Below are 23,806 nucleotides of genomic sequence, written 5' to 3'. Positions count from 1 at the left end.
AGACATTCCCCTCTTCCCCAAAGCCCCCTTCACCCCATCCATCCACCTCATCCATCCACCTCATCCTAGGACGTCCCCTCATGTTCACTCCCTCCACATCTGCCTTCCATACCTCTTTTACTAGTCTTTCTTCACTCATTCTTTCCATGTGTCCAAACCATCCTAATATTCTTTCATCAACCCTATCTCCCAGCTCCTTTTCCACCCCTGTTCTCCTCCTCACCTCCTCATTTCTCACTCTATCTAGCCTAGTAACCCCCACCATACTTCTCAGACACTTCATCTCAAACACCTTCGAACTCCTTCTCTCTTCTTCTCTTATGTTCCATGTTTCTGCCCCATACAGTGCTGTTGGCACAATCACTCCTTCATACAGTCTCCTCTTCACATCCATTCCCAAGTGTCTATTCCTCATTACACTCTTTAATCCACCAAGGCATTTACTTACTTCTCTCAATCTACATTCTACCTCCACCTTCTCTCCTTTTCCTGCCACATTTGCACCCAAGTATCTAAAACTATCCACTTCCTCCAGTTGCTCTCCCTTAATGCTCACTTCCAGTTTACTGCCACTTCCACCCCTTGTACATCTCATCACCTTACTTTACCCACATTTATCTTTAGCTTTCTTCTATCACATACTCTCCCAAACTCTGCCACCAACTTCCTCAATCCCTCTTCTGATCCTGCCACAAGCGCAGTGTCGTCTGCAAACAACAACTGGCTCACCTCCCACTTTTCTCCATTTTCTTTAACCATCTCCAATCCCTTTCCCACTACCCTTGCATTCACCTCTCGCACCACCCCATACATGTATAAGTTGAACAGCCAGGGCGACAAAAACAAGCAAGGCTGTCCCCAAAGTCCGTGTGACGGATGAAGAGATTGCTGCCATTGGTCGCATTAACATTCAGTACTTCAAAATTCCTCCAGCATTAGAACCTATCATCTACAATCCACTGGTTCGCACGACAGAAGAGGATCCAACATCAGAGTTAGATATACTGTGGAAGACATCCTTACTTCTCCACTTTCCAAGGCCATCATGGTTTGGTATGATGCAGTTCCTGCATTGAGGTCAACACCCAGGAAAAGCTTCTGTGACATTCCTTCCAATGATTGACCTTGATCCCAGTCAAGCTTCATGTATCTACTCTACAATGAAGTTTGTGTCTACCCAAGCTCAACTATACGACGTTACTCCAGTCCTCACATTCGACCAACCCTTGTACTGGAAAGCTTTAACGATTATAATATAGGTCTCAATCAAATGACAGTGATCTCAAGTGCATAGTCCTCAGGCTTGGAGGATTTCACATGCAGATGAGCTTTCTTGGGAGCATAGGTCACTTAATGGCAGGCTCGGGACTGCAAGAGTTGCTGGAAGTGGTATATGCTGGAAACACAGTGCCCCACATGATGACAGGCAAAGCTGTTTCCAGAGCAGTGCGGGGACATCTGCTGGTAGATGCTGCACTGAACACCATTTTGGTTGCTGATGCCTACAATGTGCCTGTGCCAACCAAAGACAGTTCAGGAACCACAAGTGGCAACTGCTGATACTGAGACAGATAATGTAGAACCACAAGATATTCCTTCAGATACAGTGACGACTGACATAACTACAGCAAGTGAAGTGTATGACAGAGCAATGTCCTCTTCCCTCTCAGTGGAAGAAGTTTGTTCTGCAAAAGTGTTGCAAAGAATCCAGACTGAACTTGACAACAAAAAGGATATGATGACTATGCCAACAGCAAAACTCTGGTTGCAGTATCTCAACATGGTGGACATCTTGCGGAAATTTATTAAAGCTGAAAGAACAGGGAACTGGAGCTTACTCCTCCAATGTGTGCACGATATGCTTCCCTACCTTGCCGCTTCTGGACACCGACCGACAGTATACAAAGTCTGCATATGTATACCTGCAAATGATGACCAAACTACCAAATACGCATCCGGATGTGTATAAGAAGTTCCAAGAGGGATACCACGTTGTGCGGCGCAGTGATAGATACTGGGCAGGGCTCTCCACAGATCTGATCATCGAACAGGTTTTGATGAGAAGTATAAAGACGCATGGGGGGCCTAACTCGAGGAAAAGGGATGACAGAGACTCAGCGCTTACTGTGGGTCCTATCCATGCCAGCTTGCGCGAACATCAATGATGCAATGCAGAAGTTCAGCGGGGTCTCCTACGAAACCAGCGACCAGCACAAAGATATTTCGAAGGCTAGACAGGCCAGAGATGTCAAGGACACCCTCGATCTTATCAGCTATCTGAAGGAAAGAGATCCATTCAAGGAGAATACCTCACTTCACAACATTGCTAATGGCATGGCCGCTCAGGACGGAGTCAATGTTGACCAAGCAAAAGAAATTGGAGACAAGATTCTTGTGAGCATGGCAGGGAAATCTGTGGAAGAATTCACCTTCCGAAAAGCCGATGAAGCAATGACACTTGCATCCAGATCAACTGTCAAAGTCAGAGGGGAATCTGTAGTAGTGGATCCACAATTGGTGTTCCAGCGACTGGTAATTGTAGGTGAACGGTGCGAAGACTTGTCAACGTTATTTAAGTTCAAACTCTGTAGCCACCCTCCTGCCTTATTTGACTCGTCATCCCTTCCCTTGCAGGCCAATAAGGCAGTCCTTGCTGATGTTCTGTGGAAGTCTATAGATGAACAACGTGAGCCGAGTGGAGACCAAGTCCAATATGTCCTTGATGGCGGCGCGCTACTCCATCGGATTCCCTGGCCAAGAGGTTCCACATATGATAGTGTGTGTCAGATATGTGACACAGAAATATGGAGCTGCTGTCAGAGTTTTAGATGGCTACAGAGATGAACCCACAACTAAAGATGCCACACAACAAAGAAGAACAGGAACCTGCTCTAGTTTGACCGTAAACTTTGGTGGTGATATGATCCTCCAATCCAAGAAGGAGGACTTCCTGAACAACAAGACAAACAAACAGCGCTTCATACATTTTCTCAGCGACAAACTAGAAAGGGCTGGATGCAGCACAGAACACACAAAGCATGATGCTGATGTCCTCATTGTTCAAACAGCCCTTGCCTTTGCCAGAACAAGAGATACGGTTCTCATTGGTGACAACACAGATTTGTTGGTCCTACTGTTTTATCACGCTGATATGACCGCAAACGAACTGTTTCTGGTATCAGAGTCAAACAAGCCACCAAATCGAGAAGGGTATGGTGCATAAAGCAGTCAAAAGAGTTGCTGGGTCCTCAGATTTGCGACCATCTGCTCTTTGCCCATGCTGTTCTTGGCTGCGGTACCACTAGTCGCCCGTTTGGATTGGGAAAAGGTTTGGCAGTGAAGAAGGTGAAGACTGATTCCCTGTTTCGTGAGCAATCAGAGATGTTCCACAAATCAGAGCAAACACCGGAGGACATAACTGCTGCAGGAGAGAAAGCTCTGGTATCACTGTACGGTGGTACCAGAGAGGAAGGACTGGGCAGCTTAAGATACAAGCGGTTCTGTGACAAGATTTCCAAGAGCACATCTTCCGTGGAACCACAAACTGTACCCCCAACATCAGCAGCTGCAAGATTCCATAGCCTGCATGTCTATTGCCAGGTAATGGAGTGGAAAGGAACACGTGTCAGCATGAAGCCACAAGATTGGGGATGGCACATTGTGGACAGAAGGTACATGCCTATACAGACAGATCAGCCCGCAGCACCACCGGAGATACTGGATGTCATCTGTTGTAGCTGCAAGAAAAACTGCAAAACAAGGAGGTGCACATGCCAAATATATGGTCTCCATTGCACTGCCGTGTGTAGAGAATGTCGTGGTACAAGTTGTTCTAACTCACAGGTGCCAGATTTATCAGATAATGTAGACGACGACGCTTAAGCCGGATACCGCAAAGTGGCACAACTGGAATTGACACTCTTGAAATTAATGTTGATGATCTGTTGTTGAAACATAGGCTTACTGTTGTTCATGAGTATGATAATAAACTTATCTCTGGCTACAATCGTGTTTTCCTACATTTCAGTAGGCCCTAGGTTAAAAAATGCACCGAAAATATAAAATGTTGAGCAAATACATTTTAGAAATAAACATTCTTTCCAGCATATTGGATTTTTTGCTCTAAATTCTTTATCCAATAAAAATGTAACCTATTCCACGTGAATTCTTGTGTTCAAAAACCCCATTTTAGCACTTTAAATGACTCAATTATTACATCTAAATGCGGAGATGTGGCAAATTATCGAAAATTGGCGGCCATCTTGGATTTATGCAAATTAGACATATTTCCTCAACGTGGATTTCTTAGGACTTTTAGTATGATCTTCTAGACACCTCAGGGGCATGCCCTGTGGGGAAAACAATTCTCTTGCAATTTGTTCTAAGTTGGGCCCCAAAATGTGCTATATTGCCTGGACTACATCATCATTATTATTATTATTGTTATTATTATTATTATTATTACTATTACTATAATTATTGTTGTTGTTGTTATCAACATCATTATTTGTTTTATTTATCTTTTGCAGCCCAAAGCTGGGGCGTCGTTCAGTTGGGGATGTGGCGTCATGGGTGACTGTGCACCACACACCCCTGGAAAGTCATCCTTGCTGTCATCACCTTCACTGTCACGATACTCCCTGTCTCTGACGGTGACAAAGACAAGAAGCCGCCAGCCACATCTCAGGTAAGCGAGCACTTAATGTATTATCACACTGGGATTCACTAACGCCGACCGTTGAAAGTTCGTCTGAGTAAAAACGACTTCGGTTGCAATATATATATATATATATATATATATATATATATATATTTGAAACCTCCAAATATCAAATTAACTTCGTTATAAATGGCAAAACTGAATGATGTAATTAAGATTGTAAAGCTATATGCATGTTAGACATGTTGATGAAATGATTTCTGTAATTAGCGAAGTCTTGTTCTAGTTACTCAAATGGAGGTAGAATCATCCCGGATGTCGCAGGAGAAATAGCCCAGTGGTGTGATAACCTCTGAAGGAGAAGGCAGGAAGTTTCTGCAGTCCATAACTCTCGCCTCCATTCTTTACAGAATTCATAAACAGCTCAGATAATAGACAGAAACAAGTATTAGCTAAATAAAAATTCCGCCAAAATCTGATGCAAATGCGATCTCGCCATGACTTTCATTATTGATTATTGTTTTCCTTTTCAAAGATTTTCATCAATACTTTCTAAATACTTTAATGTTTTCTTTAATTATTTCTTTCATTGACGATGTAGGGATTGTATTGAAGAATAACACAGTATATTAAAGACCTCAAAAGGAGTTTGATATTTTATTGCACAATACGACGACAATGAGTTGTGTGAACGTAACATTTCGCAATACCTTGTCGAAATGTCTCGCAAGAAGGGTGATCGAGTGATGATATCTGAAACACTTCGCTCAACTGACGACATTGTACAATAAAATGGAACCATGAAGGGGTAGACAAATATTAGCACAATAAAACCATATCAATATATTGTCAATCCTGTAGGTATGCTTTAGCATGGTGTCTTGACTTAGCAGTTGTGTCGTTGATGTTTGCCCAGTAACAAATAACTAAATTGTACAACATTTCATTTGTTTATTTTCTGTGCAACACTAAATTAGTTTTTTTTTCTTTCTTTTTTTATAAGCCTTACTCATTGGTTTGCATCATGTCAACGGCAATAATTATTGTCGAGTGGTAGGCACTTGGAACCGGAAATGAGATCACAAGAACATGCATCATTCTTATATTTTATTTGTTTGCCGAAATGATTTACGTTGATTCATTATTATTATTATTATTATTATTATTATTATTATTATTATTATTATTATTATTATTATTATTTGGGAACTGCATGCACGGGATATTGACAAAATATCGACAACTAAGAAATGGACTTTCATTTTTTTTTTATTTTTTTTTTACAGCCCATTTGAATCTCAAGTTAACGCGTAACCACTGACAAAAATAAATAAGATAAATTATAATTGCCATGGGATTTGTCTTTATAACCTAAATCACGTGGAGTAGCATTGCATCAAAATATATTTCTTTATCACAGGAATATCAAGGGGTCGACGTCGTCCTTATGACAGTAGTCCATTGCGGAGCTCTACTCTGCACTTACCAACAATTCCGTACCCTTCACAGAATCGGCTCAAAGTATATATCAGGTAAGTATAGAAAGCAATAACACTATTACTTGAAAGGTTTTCCTCCAACATCTAGAACTTTTTCTACAGTAAAATAACTTTGGTAAACTATTTTGTTTTCTCAAACATTGACAGAATGGCATTTGACTGATTTTTTCTGGAATCTGCCTAAGGTTAGGATTTGTCGTATGGACATGAAGTTAATTTTTCAAAACTTTAATCATCGAGTGATCTTGATTAAATAAAATTAAATTTAGTTCCTCACCACGTAAAATACATATTTAAAGAGAATAAGTGATATTGTGTAAATAGTATTACTGTCGTTGAATTGTCGTCTGAAAACGTTCGTTTAAAGTCGTGTCTACAAAGTCAAAGATTCTCTATCAATATCCTTTGATTTAAACTTAGTACATTTCCCACAGATAAAATACATTGTGAATTGCAACTTTAAAAAGAAAAATTGGGAAAACAATTTGATGCCAACGATTCCGTAAAGAAGGGTAACATAGTAATGTTTTCTCGAAATATCGAGAACAGTTTGGGCTGGAAATGTAGAGTTTGCAGGTCTGATCCAAACTTTCAATCGTGCATTCAACATATTCATTTGATATTCATGTTTTTGTATATTTCATGGTAAGTGATTGTAATTAACAGGAAAAAGATACATACATACATATACCAAAGGCTTTCTCCCCCTTACACAGGGGGTAGCCAAAAAGAAAAAGGCATAGAAACCACTCCCACCCATTCCATCCCCTATATATTCCACTCCCCTCCACCCTCCTCTCCCCCTCATATCTTGGCACCTCCTGGATGATGGGTTGTCCACTGCCCTCCCTGGGTCAGAAGCAGTGTCGCAAGACACAACACATCCAGAGCAAGGCTTGGTAAACGTTAAAAATCATAACAGCATAACTGAAAGCAAGTTTATGAGGAATGATGGAAAGGGTCGTGACGTAATTATGCTGCACTCCAAGTAAGTCACCTCTGGCTGTTGGGCCCTGCTGCTGTGGAAGCACAGCTTCTTGCTGCATCCCCAATTAATACTTTACAATAGAAACTTGATGTGAAACACATTTATTTGAAAAACAACATACACATGTATAATAATACCAAGGGCTATTTCCCCCTTATGAGGGATGTATCCAAAGTCAAAGTCATAAATCCACTCCCGCCCATTTCATCCCCACATCCACTCCACTTCCAATCACCACCCCTCCCTCCCTCCCTCTCTCTTTTCTTGGCTCCTCCTGGATGACGGGTCATCCCTGCATCTCGCCCACTACCCTGGGTCGGAAGCAGTGCAGCAAGACACAGCACATCCACAGCAAAGCTACTTCATTTATTTGTTGACCCTCCCTCCCTCCCTCTCCATCCCGTCATGCAGAAAAAGAGAAGACATGGAGAAATCCCTTCGGGCTGCATCAAAATGTCATTCACACGTACGTACTCCCAATCCTCCACCCACTCCCTTTCATTCATCACAGCATCATCCATACACAACCATTCTCCACTCACCCCTATCTTCTGTCTTCTCCCTTCCTTCCTTCCTTAACAGACATTCCCCTCTTCCCCAAAGCCCCTTTCACCCCAACCATCCATCTCATCCTAGGTCGCCCCCTTATGTTCACTCCTTCCACCTCTACCTTCCACACTCTTGTTACTAATCTTTCTTCACTTGTTCTTTCCTTGTGTCCAAACCATCTCGATGATACTCTTTCCTCAACCCTTTCATCTCCCAACTCCTTCTCCACCTTGCTCTCCTCCTCACCTCCTTGTTTCTCACTCTATCCAGCCTAGTAACCCCTACCATACTCCTCAGGCATTTCATCTCAAACACATTTAAAGTCCTCTCTTATGTTCCATCTTTCTGCCCCTTACAGTACTGTCGGCACAATCACTTTTTCACACTACAATCTCCTCTTGGCATCCATTGCCAGATGTCTATTTCTTGTTACACTTTTTAATCCCCCAAAGCATTTCCTTGCTTCCCTTAATCTACACTCCACCTCCACTCCTCCCTTTCCTACCATATTCCCTCCCCCCCCCAAGTGTCTAAAGCTATCCACCCCCTCCAGCCTCTCTTCCTTAATACTTGGAAAAACAAAGTAATGCAATTAAAAAAAAAAAAAAGAAAGGGGGAGGGGGCAAAAATTTCTTAATGGGCCGCATAAGAACCTTTGGCACGCAGGCATGGATGCATGCATGGGACCCACAGGCCGTAGTTTGCCCTCCCTCCCCTGCAGCATGGCAAGGAACAAGGATAAGGTGCTGAGATGGGAGGGGCAGGGCATTAAATGGGTTTTGATGTAATTATATTAATGGATTTTAGTCTTGACTCAGCTACTTCTTTATAATGGATAAAGGACTTTTGTTATTTGTATATAATCGCATAACTTCCCTTTGACAAAAGCAGATTTATGCTCTTTGACACTCCAAAATGATACTCTTTTTATTTCAGGTGCACATCAGGAGTCTCCTGGAGAAAATGCTGCACAATTTGCCAAGATAGTTGCTGCTACACTTTTGGCCGGAGAACTGTCTCTGATGGCAGCGCTGGCGGCAGGGCACCTCGTCAAGAGTCATCTCATTCACAACCGTGCTGCCAAAGCCGCCGCCTCAGCTCCTGCTCCCGCTCCTCCTTGTGCCACAGTCATCACGCACCTCCCGACCACCCACCCCTGCCACGCTACCCACGCCAACCACCACAGTCACATCAGCATCGCCTACGACGACCACGTCTACACTTACCTAGAAGGTGACCATCATGTCCAGCACAGACGCACCATCCACCACAGGCACACTTCCTCTCATTGCCCATCACAGTGACAGACCACCCTACATCGGGTACCACCGCAAGTCCGCTTCCCGCTACCCCGTCCCCACCCCCTGCAGCAGCAGCAACACCGACTCTCCTATCTGTGGTATCGGCCGCAGCTGTGTCCCCAGAGACGACCACCACATCCTGCACGGATACAAACATGACTCCGGACACAAGTTCTCCCACGAGTGTTGTCACGCCCCCGGAGGACGCGTCACCGGGAACTGGAACTCCCGTCGCAGTGTCTTGTTGCAAGAGAGAAGGGGGTGCCCTGGCAGGTCAACCAAAGAGAACCTTCAGAACCTGAAAGCAGGCAGGCTTCAGTGTCGTTCGCCCAGCACCGTATCCTCCTCCTCCTACCCTTCTGCGGCAACCGCGGTCACTCCCGACGTTTGCGCAACCAACCTCTGCACGTGAACCAAAGTAAGCCCAGGAGCAGCAGCATTAGATTGCTGTCGTGACTGTAGAGTCGTCAGCACAATAATCCTGTGACATCCATCTCTCAGCACATGCTAACAACATGTGCATTCCTTACTCTTGGAACTTTTAACTGAACATTGGATTGCTTGGTAAATTCGTGTTTGGATCAGTGTGTATGACACAAATTTATACCCCTGTAAATTGAGTTACGGTCACAAATGTCTGACTGTATATTACAAGAGTTTATGTATATATTGGCACTGTGTATGTGTATATATATGATCAGTAAGTTGGATAAGTTGATTATCCAGTGCAACAGATAAGAGTAATGTACAGGAATTGCGTGAGAATGTGTGAGAGATAGTGCTGTTTTGCTGTAGGCGTAGCTAATGTGTCGTGAGGATTTGATGTCTTCCCAGTAAATGCAAAGCAGACAAGAGTAGGACATAGACCAACAAGTAACGAGTCATATGGCAATGGGATTTAATGAACCAGACCCTTGGTCCAACTCACCAGTGGCGGCAGGGTTCGAACCTCCGTCACGCCGACCTCTGCTGCAAGTAGTGACTTTGTAACCCACTCGTCCAGATGAGGATCCATCTGACATCAGACTCATCCTCTCCTAACAAGAGGACGATTTAGAATCTGAATTGATAAAAAAAAAAATGACTTGAAAAAGTGAAGCGAGTCGGCACACGTACGAAAAAGGATGCCGCCACAGGTGATTAAATTCAAGCTGACAACAACAGACAAGGATCACTTTCATTTTTTGTTCCTTCAGTTTTTACTGGACTTGTGGCAGATTACAGCATGTGTACGTTGAGCAATCGTGCCTCGTATGCTCAAAGTACCTTCCAGGTCCTTGCACAGTTTGCCGTAAACATGCTCCTCGACAATAAGATAAGGCAGCTGAATCCACTTAACCAAATAAAGTGGAAACCACTTGTTTTGTTATCAGTGTGGAGAAGCCATGTTGAAATAATTAACCCCTGTCTTGCACTACGGTATTTAGAAGATATTTGTTCCAGATTCTTCCTTCTTCATCTCTTTCTTCTTAAAGGTTGGCCTTCGGCAGGCATGAAAAGGGTTTTGACGGGTCGTCGTGGGCCAGCCAGCTTTGAACCAGCTCAGCACCTTGGCGTCATAAATTCTGTGCAAAATACGTTAGCGAAGGGTTTAAACGTAATGTGGTCTTGCAGTGCTACTCGTCATGGAGCACATCATTAGAAAACTAGATTGACGACTAACGGCAGCACTCGTGAATTCGAACCATTTTCCCGTTGAAAAGGCACAAGGTGCTGTGCTTGTTACGCAGAAAGCTAGTTTTGGTCACGACTTACGATGCACAGCATGCATAGGTGCTGGTCCGCCGAAAGTAAATCATTCAAGCGACTTCACACTGTGTCTGTCTTGGTACCGATCGTGCTCAGGACTTTAGCTCGTCGTGTTTTCATGGAGATTGTATAAAATGTAGTGCATTAATTCCAGCACGGGTCACAAGTTTGCTCATCGTCAATTTGATTTTGATTTGGTTTAACGTCGTCACAAAACCCTCGCATCAGGAGGCTAGGGCTTGGTAGTGTAGAAATTAATGAACCATGTACTTGGTGTGCTGTGATGCATGAGGAGGTGGGGGGGATGGGGGGTGAGGGAGTATGTGTGAGAAATAAAATGACACAGCCCAAAGGGATTTCTCCCCGTCTTCTCCTTTTCTGCATGAGGGGGACGGGGAGGGGAGGGGGTCGCCGAATTAATGAAGCGCTCTTGCTGTGTCTTGCGACACTGCCTCTGACCCATGGCAGTGGACAAGATGCAGGGATGACCCGTCATCATGCAGGAGGTGCCAAGATGTGAGAGAGGGAGGGCAGAGGGTGGAGTGTGTAGGGGATGGAATGGGTGGGAGTGGTTTCTATGCCTTTTTCTTTTTGGCTACCTCCCATGTTAGGGGAAAAAAAGCCTTTGGAATATGTATGTACGTGCTTGATCCTACTCGCTGGTGGCAGGGCTCGAAGCACCGTCCTGCCCCGTCCCGGCGATCGATGCCTCGTGTAGCAAGACCCTAATTAACCCGCTCAGCCAGGCAGCCAGCCAGCGTCCTACTTATTGTATGTATGGTATTTCAAACCACTTGAGGAGAGGGGTGACTCGCCCTTGTATCTGAAAGTTCAGTACATCTGAAAGTATTTCTTGGAAGATGCTTGCTGGCCAAGTGTATTAGAGCATCGCAAATAATCAACGACGTTGCTATATGAAGGATATCTTTCTACAATGTTTTTTTTTTTTTTTTAATCCGTTCAGAAGAGTCACGATATTTCTTTCTTTGTGGTTGAGATGAAGTACCAGCCAAGTATTGATTGACTTTGACTTCATTATAGTTTTGTTCCTTCTTCAGGCAGTCGAAAAAATTCCAAATATTAGGGTGGTGTCCAGCAACCTGTGTCTCAAATGTCCTATGCCATAGTTCTAAAAAGTACAAATTTGTCATTTTTGATAGTTCTGGCATTAAAGAATTTGAACTATTCTTAATAAATACGAAAAGAAATTCTACCTTGTTTTTGTAGTATCCTAAATAAAGGCTATGGCAGTAACTATTTCATTATCAAAGGTAAAGTGTGCTAAATCAAGGAACAAAACTATAATGAAGTCAAAGTCGATCAATACTTGCCTGGCACTTCATTTCAACCACAAAAGAATAACGTGACTTTTCTGAACGGATAAGAAAAAACATTGTAGAAAGATATCCTTCATATAACAACGTCGTTGATTATTTGCGGGCAATAGCCCATAACCTAGCTTGTTAATTTTAAGTAAACCAATTTATAGTTCTAAGTTTAATTTAAACTAATTTGTCATTTTCAATAGTTCTGTCATAAAGAATTTTAACTATTCTTGATAAATACTACGAAAAGAAATTCTTCATCCTAAATAAAGGTTATGAAAGTAATTATTTCATTATCAAAGGTAAAAGTATGCTAAATGAAGGATGAAAACACAATCTAGTTATATATTTCAAATTAGAATATTTTTATTTTCCCGATGAATTGTGTATACCGATGAATTGAGCGTGTCGATGAATTGTTGTCGGTGAATTCGCCAGATCCCAAAATACATATTATTTTCATTATTTTATATTTCTTATCGTTAAGGGAATTTCCATTACAAATAATTTGATCTTTTAATAATTGTCGTCAAACTTGCGTAGCATCTAGGTGCAGACTTGCAAATCCAATATGGCTGACCTCCAGGAGGGCTATCAATCACACTGGGCTATTTTTCCTCCGACATCCTACCTCCAACCTCTATTTGAATATAGAAACCTAGACATCCCTAAGAACAATTCAACAGTATGTCTAACATCCGTATCTAGGTTTACACTATCTCTAAGTTCATCATTCATCTTTGCTAGATGTAACGGAAATATTATTTGAATATTTTAATTTTTTTAATTTTGTAACCGAAGTCGTTTTTGACTCGAACGAGCTCTCGACGGTCGTCGGCGCCCAGTGTGATAAGAACATAAGAACGAAGGAGATTGCAAGAGACCATGTGGCCTACATTAGGCAGTTCCATGTCTATTACCACCTGTCATCCCTAGTTGTCTAACCGTTTCTTAAGTTTGTTCAGATTAAATCCATTACTGCGAGTCCTGACCTGTTGTCTTGATATGATGACCTTGCCTGTGTCGAATCCATGACAGAGTCCCATAAGGTCATAATCCCAATGAAATTATACTTTAACAAATAGTGTTTATTAATACTATCAACATCCTGGAATATTATGTGTGGGATTATGATATTGACTGGCATTTTGATTCGTGGGATTTTGATATATGGTTACAAATTTTGATTTTTGAAATCTCCAAACAACAAAATATCTTTCCGTCATATGCTGTTGAATATGTCCCTAAAGACGTCTAGATGTCTGCTATTGTGTTTGTGAATTTTGATGATTAACATCGTATCATCTTGATACTTGGTATCTTTATAATTACTTTTGTCGATTAATTTGCAATATTAGGTTCTTTAAGGAAGAAGGAATCAAATGAAGACATTGTATTTAATGTAGATACTTTGCAGTACACGGAATGCGCCAAAAAGGGTGAGTTTGGACAAGAAATATTTACATTTTGGTGGAAATATGTTGTTGTCAGAAATATAACCTATGCTTAATCGTACAACTGTGCTCATGCATAGATGACAAAAAGAAATAGAAAAACACATTGGGAAAAACGTCATTAATCCCACAATGCACCGCGCTCCATTGCCGTCATTATTTTCGTGACGTCGATATATATATATATATATATTGTTGAGACATTCTGACAGGTTGATGTAAGCGGAATAGGAATCAACAGGAGTCTTGGGTCTTGAGTTTATTCCTGACTAGTTTCGCAAGGTATGCTTTTTCAAAGGAATACGTGTACAACGGGCTGTGGGCATTTTATACATGGGGTGGACCTCACCACCTCTCCGAGTTGCCATAGTTGGTGGCGAATGTGAACATCACATTGTGGCTCAAGTAACAATGAAGACATTTATACAATTAAATATGATAACACTAATACCAAAGAGATTAATAATAGAAAATGTAACAATAGCGGAAATAGTAACAATAAAATAAAAGTAATAATAATAAAAACAATAATAAAAATAAAAATAATAATACTAACCAAGAAATAAAAATTATTAATAGTAATCATGACAATAATAGTGAAAACAATGATAATAAAAACGAAAAAATAATTAAATGTTTAAATAGTAACAATAATAATAACAATAATGATAAAGATGATGAAAGTAATAATAATAAAGATGGTAATAATAAAAATGTAATGATAAAATTATAAATGATAGAAATAATACATAATAGTTATAATAACAATGATAATAATAATAGTGTTGAAAATAAATAGTAACAAATAGCATTAAAAGAATAAATCATGATAAAAAGTTGGGGCAAGGTAGCATGGAGGAACTTTAGAGTGAAGGGAAGAAAGCAGTGGAGAGGGTAGGCCGAAGTGGGAAAAAGGTATCTACTTAGGGTCTGGGAAGCCATTCTTGGAGGGCAAGTGTCGCGGTAGATTTTGTCCATTTCGAGTCACCAGTTCTCTTGTTTGTGTTTTTGTGGTTGGCAATGTAAGTGATTGAATTATTTTCCGTTGTTTCTTGTGTGTAGTCCTTTAGCTAGAATGGTGGAACCCTCCCAGTTAGGCAAATGTCCCTCTGTGTCAATGTGGTTAACTAGAGCGTTGGTTTCTCGGTGGTGTCTAATGTCCGCTTTGTGTTCCTTGAGTCTGTTGTTAAGTCCTCTGTATGTCTCTCCGTAGTATGCACAGTCACATCCTTTGCAGGGAATTTTGTAAACGATGCTATTGTCACGGTTCGTCTTGGTTCTGTTGGTGGTCAAGTGTCCTATTTTCTTCCCTGTGTCATTTACTATGATGAGTCCTGTCTGTCTCAATGTTTTGGAAAGCATGTGAGAGAGGGCCAGAGTTAGGAACCACAAGGGTATCGTAAATTTGTCCTCTCTTCACATCCTTTCCTCTGTCTGATTTTAATGGCTTTTCCGTAGTGACGTCCCTAACATGCCCTCTGGGTACTTAGGTTCCTGAACGCAGCGGTTACGTATTCAATTTCCCTCTTGTAAATACTCTTCGCTGCATATTCTAAGAGCCCTAAGGTAAAACCCAATGATAACCCCTGATTTGGTCTTCTCGTCGTGTGCGCTAAAATAGTGGATGAAGTCGTCTTTGTTTGTCGGTTTACGGTATACCTTGAACCTAGCGCTGCTGTCCGATCTGATGACGACAGCGTCTAGGAAAGGTAGGGAACCGTTGGTCTCTTCCTCTACTGTGAATTTAATTCTTTTGTCCACGTTGTTCAGTTGTTCCAGTATGTTTCTTGTGTTGTTTGTTTTGTGTGAAATGAAGAGGATGATGTCATCAACATATAACGGTACCACCTGGAGTTAGCTGGGGACGATATGCAGAAGGTGGTTCCCTTTCCAGAGTCTCCATGTAGAGCGATGCTGCCACCGCACTCAATGGAGACCATTGGAAGCCCCTCATGTTGTCTGTATTCTTGCTTGTTAAAAACAAAGGAACCAAATTTTATGCACTTATCCACCAACTCAAGTAGTCACGCTTGTTGATGGGTAAGTTGTCGGTGTCAATGTGTTGTACTGTTTCTTTAACAGCCCGAAGGGCACCGTCTATTGTTACGTTTGTGTAGAGGGAAGTGATGTCAAAGCTTATCAGGCGTTGGTCTGTGAAGTCAAGTGTGTTGAGTCTGTCTATTAGGTCGGAGGAGTTTCTAAGGTGTGTTCCGCGCTAATGCTACCTAAGGAGGATGAAAGAGGTTTGGCTAATAGCTTGGCCAGCCTATGTTGGTGCGCTACCTATGCCAGAAGTTATAGGTCGGAGGGGAATGTCCGTGTTTGTGGATTTTCGGAAGTCCTTTCATGGATGGGATTGTTGGGTCTTCCTCTAGGAGGTTAGAGGAGTCTTTTTCCCTTTTCGGGTTCTTTTGAGGATTTTTTCTGATGTCGGTGTTGAACTTCTTGGCTTCTTTGCTGGCTGTGTACCGTCCCTTTGTTTACAATATGTGGATTGGTCAGAGAGAGTAAACGTTCCATTTTGTTGGTGTAGACCCTCTTGTTCATGATGACAAGCCCACCTCCTTTGTCGGCGGTCGTGATGATGTCGTCATTGTCAAGGAGTTCTTGAAGGGCGCGAAACGTATCTCTGGGGATGGTCTTGCTGTTGTCCTGGCTGCAATGGAAACAGCATAATAGAACACCTTGTTTGAAGCCGGACTCGATGTCGCTGTCCGTCCAGTTGTAGTTCTTCCCTATGTAGTCGTTCAATTTCTTTGGGTTTATGTTGGTGCTGAATTTTAGACCAAGGCGGAGAGGGCTTCCATTTGGGTGTGTGTGGGGTTGTAGTCGGAAAGGTTTTTGAGATTCTGACTACCCACTTCTTTCCATTTGCTTGTGCTGCACAGTCGTAGCAGTTTCTTCTCAAGTTCCACCTTCTGTTGTTGCTTTTTCTTCTTGAGTTCTTCAATGAGTTCTGGGGAAGTGGGGTAGTTCTGGAGCTTGTTTCTGACAACTTCGGCTTCGTGTTTGAGAGTTTCTCTAGCTTCCTTCAGGTATTCTCTGGCTGTGTCGCTGAAGGGTTTGTTGGGGTGATGGAGGTGGTGTGGGGCTGATCTTGGAAGAAACCAGTTCTTCAAGACAGTCCTTGAGGAAGGCCGTCTCTGTTTAGAATGTCGTCAGCTTCATTTGTAGCACGAACTCGGACCTTATGACTTCCTGGATTCCATTTCCACTCGGAGACAAATGTTGAGACATTCTGACAGGTTGATGTAAGCGGAATAGGAAACACAGGAGTCTTGGTCTTGAGTTTATTCCTGACTAGTTTCGCAGGTATGCTTTTTCAAAGGAATATGTGTACAAAACGGGCTGTGGGCATTTTATACATGGGGTGGACCTCACTACCTCTCCGAGTTGCCATAGTTGGTGGCGAATGTGAACATCACATTGTGGCTCAAGTAACAATGAAGACATTTATACAATTAAATATTGATAACACTAATACCAAAGAGATTAATAATAGAAAATGTAAACAATAGCGGAAATAGTAACATTGAGACAGACAGGACTCATCATAGTAAATGACACAGGGAAGAAAATAGGACACTTGACCACCAACAGAACCAAGACGAACCGTGACCAATAGCATCGTTTACAAAATTCCCTGCAAAGGATGTGACTGTGCATACTACGGAGAGACATACAGAGGACTTAACACAGACAGACTCAAGGAACACAAAGCGGACATTAGACACTCCGAGAAACCAGACGCTCTAGTTAACCACATTGGACACAGAGGGACATTTGCCTAACTGGGAGGGTTCCACCATTCTAGCTAAAGGACTACACAAGAAACAACGGAAAATAATTCAATCACTTTACATTGCCAACCACAAAAACACAAACAAGAGAACTGGTGACTCGAAATGGACAAAAGTCTACCGCGACACTTGCCCTCCAAGAATGGCTTCCCAGACCCCCCGACCCTAAGTAGATACCTTTTTCCCACTTCGGCCTACCCTCTCCAGCTTTCTTCCCTTCACTCTAAAGTTCCTCCATGCTACCTTGCCCCAACTTTTTATCATGATTTATTCTTTTAATGCTATTTGTTACTATTTATTTTCAACACTATTATTATTATCATTGTTATTATAACTATTATGTATTATTTCTATCATTTATAATTTTATCATTACATTTTTATTTTTATTATTACCATCTTTATTATTATTACTTTCATCATCTTTATCATTATTATTATTGTTATTATTATTGTTACTATTTAAACATTTAATTATTTTTTCGTTTTTATTATCATTGTTTTCACTATTATTGTCATGATTACTATTAATAATTTTTATTTCTTGGTTAGTATTATTATTTTTATTTTTATTATTGTTTTTATTATTATTACTTTTATTTTATTGTTACTATTTCCGCTATTGTTACATTTTCTATTATTAATCTCTTTGGTATTAGTGTTATCATATTTAATTGTATAAATGTCTTCATTGTTACTTGAGCCACAATGTGATGTTCACATTCGCCACCAACTATGGCAACTCGGAGAGGTGGTGAGGTCCACCCCATGTATAAAATGCCCACAGCCCGTTTGTACACATATTCCTTTGAAAAAGCATACCTGCGAAACTAGTCAGGAATAAACTCAAGACCAAGACTCCTGTGTTTCCTATTCCGCTTACATCATTATATATATATATATATATACATATATATATTATATAAAGTTTCCTGATTATCTCTATCGAGTTTTTGGTCTTCATCGCCAAAAGTCAAGGAAAAAGTTGCCGTCGCGCAATGACCATACAAAAGGACCGTAAAATCTTCCCGCGCTCTGATGCCGACGTTTTGACATCACGTCGCATCAATATCCATATTTTCTATATTTTTAAAACATCTTTCTCTCCACGTGTTTAGAAAAAAAATCAGAATGCTTCGTATAACACAATTGTCAAAATTCATCGTCTTTTCTATATTTTTAAAACGTTTCTCTCTACATGTATTTCAGGATTTTCTCAGAATGTTTCGCTCAGTTGTCAAAATTCATCGTCTTTTCTTAAAAAAATTCTCTACACGGCTTTCTCAGAATGTTTCGTTCAGTGTTACGTAAGGTCACGTCCTGACCTGAAAATTTCGCTCCCTGATACCATGACATCTTGATTTCCCTTTTGATGTCGTCTTAAACTAGGCTTAAAAATACCGTCGATTTCCATCTTCACACTAGGCCAAAATACCGTCGATTTCCATCTTCACACAAGGCAAAAATGCCATCGATCACTATCTTCACACTAGGCAAAAATGCCGTCGATTTTCCCCTTAATACAGGGCAAAAAGCTGTCTTTATTTTCATCTTCACACTAGGCAAAAATGCCGTCGATTTCCTCCACACTAGGCAAAAATACCGTCGATTTCCATGTACACACTAGGCAAAATGCCGTCGATTTTGGTTTTCTATGTCTATGTCTTCCAAAAATTGGTTATTTTTTGTTCTATTCGCGTCTTATATAAAAAAAAAAAAAAAAATCCCACACTGAGTTCCTTCAACGGGACAGAACACCGTAGTAATTTCCTCACATGGACTTCCTTCACACATGACAAAAATACAGTCGATATGTTTCCCCCCAAAACCCGTAAAGGTGTTTTTGTCCCTTGAGAATAATAATAATAATACAGGTTGACATTAAAAAATCCGGCAACCTCGGGACCTGAGGATTGCCGGATTTTTGAAGTTTATAATTTTGTATGGTGTACCCCGTATATATTTAAAGAAAATTACCACCTGTACAGTCCTTTAATGGGAAATATAAACACTAAGTGAAAAGCAAATGAATTTTTATTATTCACGAACTAAATAAAATACAATAAAGATAGTTATGTAAAATTTCAATTCAATGTTAATAAAACATATAAAACTGATCCTCCGAAGAATTTTAATTAAACTAAATGAAATACTCCGTACTGTACTTCTTAGGAAAGAAGCTAAATAGCAGATGGGCTTTTTACACGTCATCTTAATTCAATTTTAATTCAACTAAATGAAACTGATCCCCCTAAGAATTTTAATATTTAAACTAAATAAAATACTCTATACTGTACCCTGTACCCTGTACTTCTTGAGAAAAGAAGCTAAAGAGCAGCAGCAGGTGGTCTGTCAGGATCATCATTACTGACCGTCATAAAGACATCATCGGCAACAGGAACAGCTTCAATTGATGGAGGAACTGTTGATTGTGGTGACAGCACATCTGGTTGACTTGAAGATGATGGCAGTCGATTATCCAGTGTGGACACTGCTGCTGCTTCCTGCTTCCTGCTTCCTAGCTATATTCTTGAATATCTCGTGCAGTGTCTGTTGCTTCATAAACTTGGGTCTTTCGTTGATAACTTTATCTTGGATCAAGTAAATATTCATGATTTCTTGTTCACTTATGAAACTTTTTTGCTCTAGTCCAGCCAGCAGTTCAGTTGTCAATGCAATTGACCTGTCAATAGAGATTCTTCCCCTCACATCTTCCTCGTTTTCGTCACTCACTGCTTCCATCTTTATCACCACCTGTACAGGCATCTCCCTCCGGATTTTAAACCTTCTCTACAATTTCTGAATCAGTGTAACGATGAACTGTAGGCACATTATCATCAACATCCATCCATTCTGTTAAAACATCTTCATTTAACCCATTAAACTCCGATGACAAGATTCTTGTCATTTGGTCAAATAAAACAAAAAATCATAAAACACCAAAATGTTTGATCAGAAAAATATGACGTCAGCAGTCCTCGCTTCGCTCGCGAGCGAACGCGAGCAAAGCGAGGACTACTGACGTCATATTTTTCTGATCAAACATTTTGGTGTTTTATGATTTTTTGTTTTATTTGACCAAATGACAAGAATCTTGTCATCGGAGTTTAATGGGTTAACCTTGATGAAAGCTCCTTGGCATCAGGATTAGTTACATCTTGGAAGCAGCAGGAACCAACAGCTGATTCTGGCGTAAGCGGCAGCTCCAGCAAAACAGTGGCGCACCAAGGCGGGAAATATGAAAATGCGCTCCCGAAATCTATCCCGGATTTCTGAAGGTTCCGGATTTATGGTTGCCGGATTTTTGAATGTCAACCTGTAATAATAATAATAATAATAATAATAATAATAATAATAATAGTAATAATAATAATAATAATAATAATAATAATAATAATAGTAATAACAACATAAAAATACAAATAGAATTAATAATTTTCCTCTACCTCCTCTTAAAGGTTTCTGTCACACTTCTTCTTCTCATGTGTATACATGATTGTACACATCAGCTTTAGAATACACACACATGCACACACGTACACACACACACACACACACACACACACGATGGCGTAGTGCTAGAGTTCCCGGCTACCACTACGGCGGTCCAGGTTCGAATCCCGCCCAGGGCTGAAATAATTTTAGTAACGCTGTGCTGCGAGTCGTTACTCCAACTCTCGTGGGAGTGGAGTTGTGTGTGTGTGTATGTGTGTGTGTGTGTGTGTGTGTGTGTGTGTGTGTGTGTGTGTGTGTGTAAGGTCAAAGCATTACCCATAGATCGGTCATACGAGCTCTGAGCTCTCTTTCGGAAGGGTAGTACCTGTCGATCATGAGTCCACCACATTATCCAAGACTATTGTGAATCACACATACACACAGCGAGCAAGTGTATGTGCATAAAAATTACATGACACACAGATGTGCACTTTCTGCATACATACATACTTACATACATACATACATACACAATAGATACACATACACATGAAAATACACAGAAGAAAACTTTACATACGTACAATGTAAAACTTTCATACACATGCATGCAAGACACATACATACAAAACGTATATATACTGTGTGTGTGTGTGTGTGTGTGTGTGTGTGTGTGTGTGTGTGTGTGTGTAGATAAACTCAAAGTTAATAAAACACCAGGGCCTGACGGTTGGCATCCAAGAATCTTAAAGGAAATGAAAAATGAGATTGTTGTTCCATTAGAAATTATTTTCAAGAAATCCATCATATCCGGAGATGTCCCAAGAGAATGGAAGCTAGCTAACGTTACTCCCATATTCAAAAAAGGTGACAAAAAGAAGCCAAATAACTATAGGCCTATAAGTTTGACTTCAATCGTAGGAAAAATAATGGAAACTATCATCAGAGATGCAATCGAACATCATTTAGAAAGTAACCGTTTGATAAATGATAGCCAGCATGGTTTCAGACGGAAACGTTCTTGCGTGACTAACTTACTCGAATTCTACAACACAGTTATCTCGAATTATGACAAAAGAAACAATATAGATTTAATATATCTAGACTTTGCAAAATCTTTTGATACCGTCCTACACGAAAGACTACTTACTAAATTAGCTTTACACGGAATAAGTGGTAGCCTATTAGGTTGGACTAGTAATTGGTTGAATGGTCGAAAACAGAAAGTTGTTTTAAATGGAAAAACTTCTAGATGGAAAAATGTTACAAGTGGAGTTCCTCAGGGTGCCGTTCTTGGGCCACTTCTATTCATAGTATATATAAATGATATAGACCATAGACTAAAATCTACTGTTTCCAAATTTGCTGGTGATACAAAAATGTGCGGAATGGCAAATAATCATTTAAACCAATTAGATATTCAAGAGGATTTAGGTAAATTACAGCAATGGTCTGAAAAGTGGCTAATGAAATTTAACACAAGTAAATGCAAGGTAATGCACATAGGTAAAAATAACAGTAAGTACGATTACAAGTTATTTGGAAATTCGTTAACAAAAGTGGATAGTGAAAAAGATCTCGGCGTAATTATCAAATCATCGTACATGTATGTAATGTACGATTACAAGTTATTTGGAAATTCGTTAACAAAAGTGGATAGTGAAAAAGATCTCGGCGTAATTATCAGTAACGACCTCAAATCATCCAAGCAGCGTATTTCAGCCTCTGAGAAAGCAAATAAGATTCTAGGACTGGTTGCGCGATTTTTTTTATTTCAAAAGTCCATCACTCATTAACAAGCTATATAAATCGTTAGTTCGTCCACATTTGGAATATGCTGTTTCTGTATGGTCACCGAATCTCATTAAAGACATTGACAGACTGGAAAAAGTACAACGGCGAGTCACAAAACTGATTCCAAATATCAAAGATAAATCATACGAAAATCGAATAAAACACATGAATCTGTCTTCCCTAAAAAAGCGTAGACTCAGAGGTGACTTGATACAGGTCTTTAAGATTTTAAAGGGAATTGACAACATCAAAAGTGACAAAATCTTCACACTGAATGAGAATCAGACAAGAAACAATGGTCTCAAACTGTCCGGAAATAGATTCAATTTGGAAGTAGGTAGAAACAACTTTGCCAACCGTGTAGTAAATGAATGGAATAAACTTCCTGCACATGTAGTGCAATGTAGTTCAGTTCGAAGCTTTAAGAATCATTTAGATAAATACCTAAGTAAGATGCTGTAATGATTATAATTTATCTTATATTATTTGTTTTTGTTTTGTTATCATTTGTCTGTCTGATTTTCATTTATTATTAGTTATATGTCAATTTATTGTTTTTAGTATTTACCTGTTTGTTTATTATTTAACTATACCTATGCATTTATTTATGTATTTTATTTGTTATTTACATTATTATAGTTTTTATTTATTGTTTTATTATTAATATGATTTTTTTCCGCATCCGACCTAGATATGGATCAAAAGGTCTCCTGTCGGCATGCTCCGCCTTTGTAATCCTTTGCAATCCTTTGTAATAATAATAATTATAATAATAATAATGATAATTCATACATATATAATGATACTTATACTACTACTACTATTGTACTGTCATTCTTTGTTACACTATCAATCTGTGTCGTGAGGAAGCTTGGGCCCAGGAGTGGTCTTGCCCCGCGGAAGAGTAAGGAAGTTGGGCCACGAAGAAGATTTTTATTTAGTTTTGGTCCTAGAAGAAAGCTGTGGGACCTCATGGGGATAAGACGCCACCGAAGAACGTCCCTTCGAAGAATGGCTTGGGAAGCCATGCAGTGACTGGCGCTCCCCCGAACTCCTCAAAGTCCCTTCAAGACGACGCGACGCCATGGCCCGGGCAGCCGACGCGTCATTGTCAAGACCTTTATGGACATTGAGAAACTTATGGGCTTTTTCAAACGGGCTAAGAAAAAGGGCCAAAAGGTCATTGAAGAGACTATACGGTCCTCGAGGAGAAAATCAAACGCTTTTTCGAACAGGCTTCCGCATTACGAGCC

At 40.4% G+C, this 23,806-nt stretch overlaps 1 protein-coding gene and 1 pseudogene across 8 annotated transcripts in view; both read left to right on the top strand.

Annotated features, from left to right (window-relative positions):
- LOC143020574 (uncharacterized) overlaps positions 1 to 6,524 on the top strand; it is a 38,563-nt gene extending 32,039 nt beyond the window's left edge. For all 8 annotated transcript variants that reach the window (XR_012965905.1, XR_012965904.1, XM_076177009.1 and 5 more), the window contains 2 exons: positions 4,530 to 4,687; positions 6,081 to 6,524. Coding sequence is in view for 6 of the 8 variants with exons in the window: in XM_076177009.1 (XP_076033124.1) it covers positions 4,530 to 4,650 (121 nt within the window). In the remaining 2 variants the exon portion in view is untranslated. The remainder of the gene's footprint in view (positions 1 to 4,529; positions 4,688 to 6,080) is intronic.
- Positions 1,077 to 1,868, top strand: LOC143020573 (uncharacterized; annotated as a pseudogene).
- Positions 6,525 to 23,806: the final 17,282 nt, after the last annotated feature.

Source organism: Oratosquilla oratoria, chromosome 40 (genome assembly GCF_046742065.1).
Source record: "Oratosquilla oratoria isolate Oo_2021 chromosome 40, ASM4674206v1, whole genome shotgun sequence".
NCBI lineage: Eukaryota > Metazoa > Arthropoda > Malacostraca > Stomatopoda > Squillidae > Oratosquilla > Oratosquilla oratoria.
This window is presented reverse-complemented; position numbering and strand designations above follow the sequence as displayed.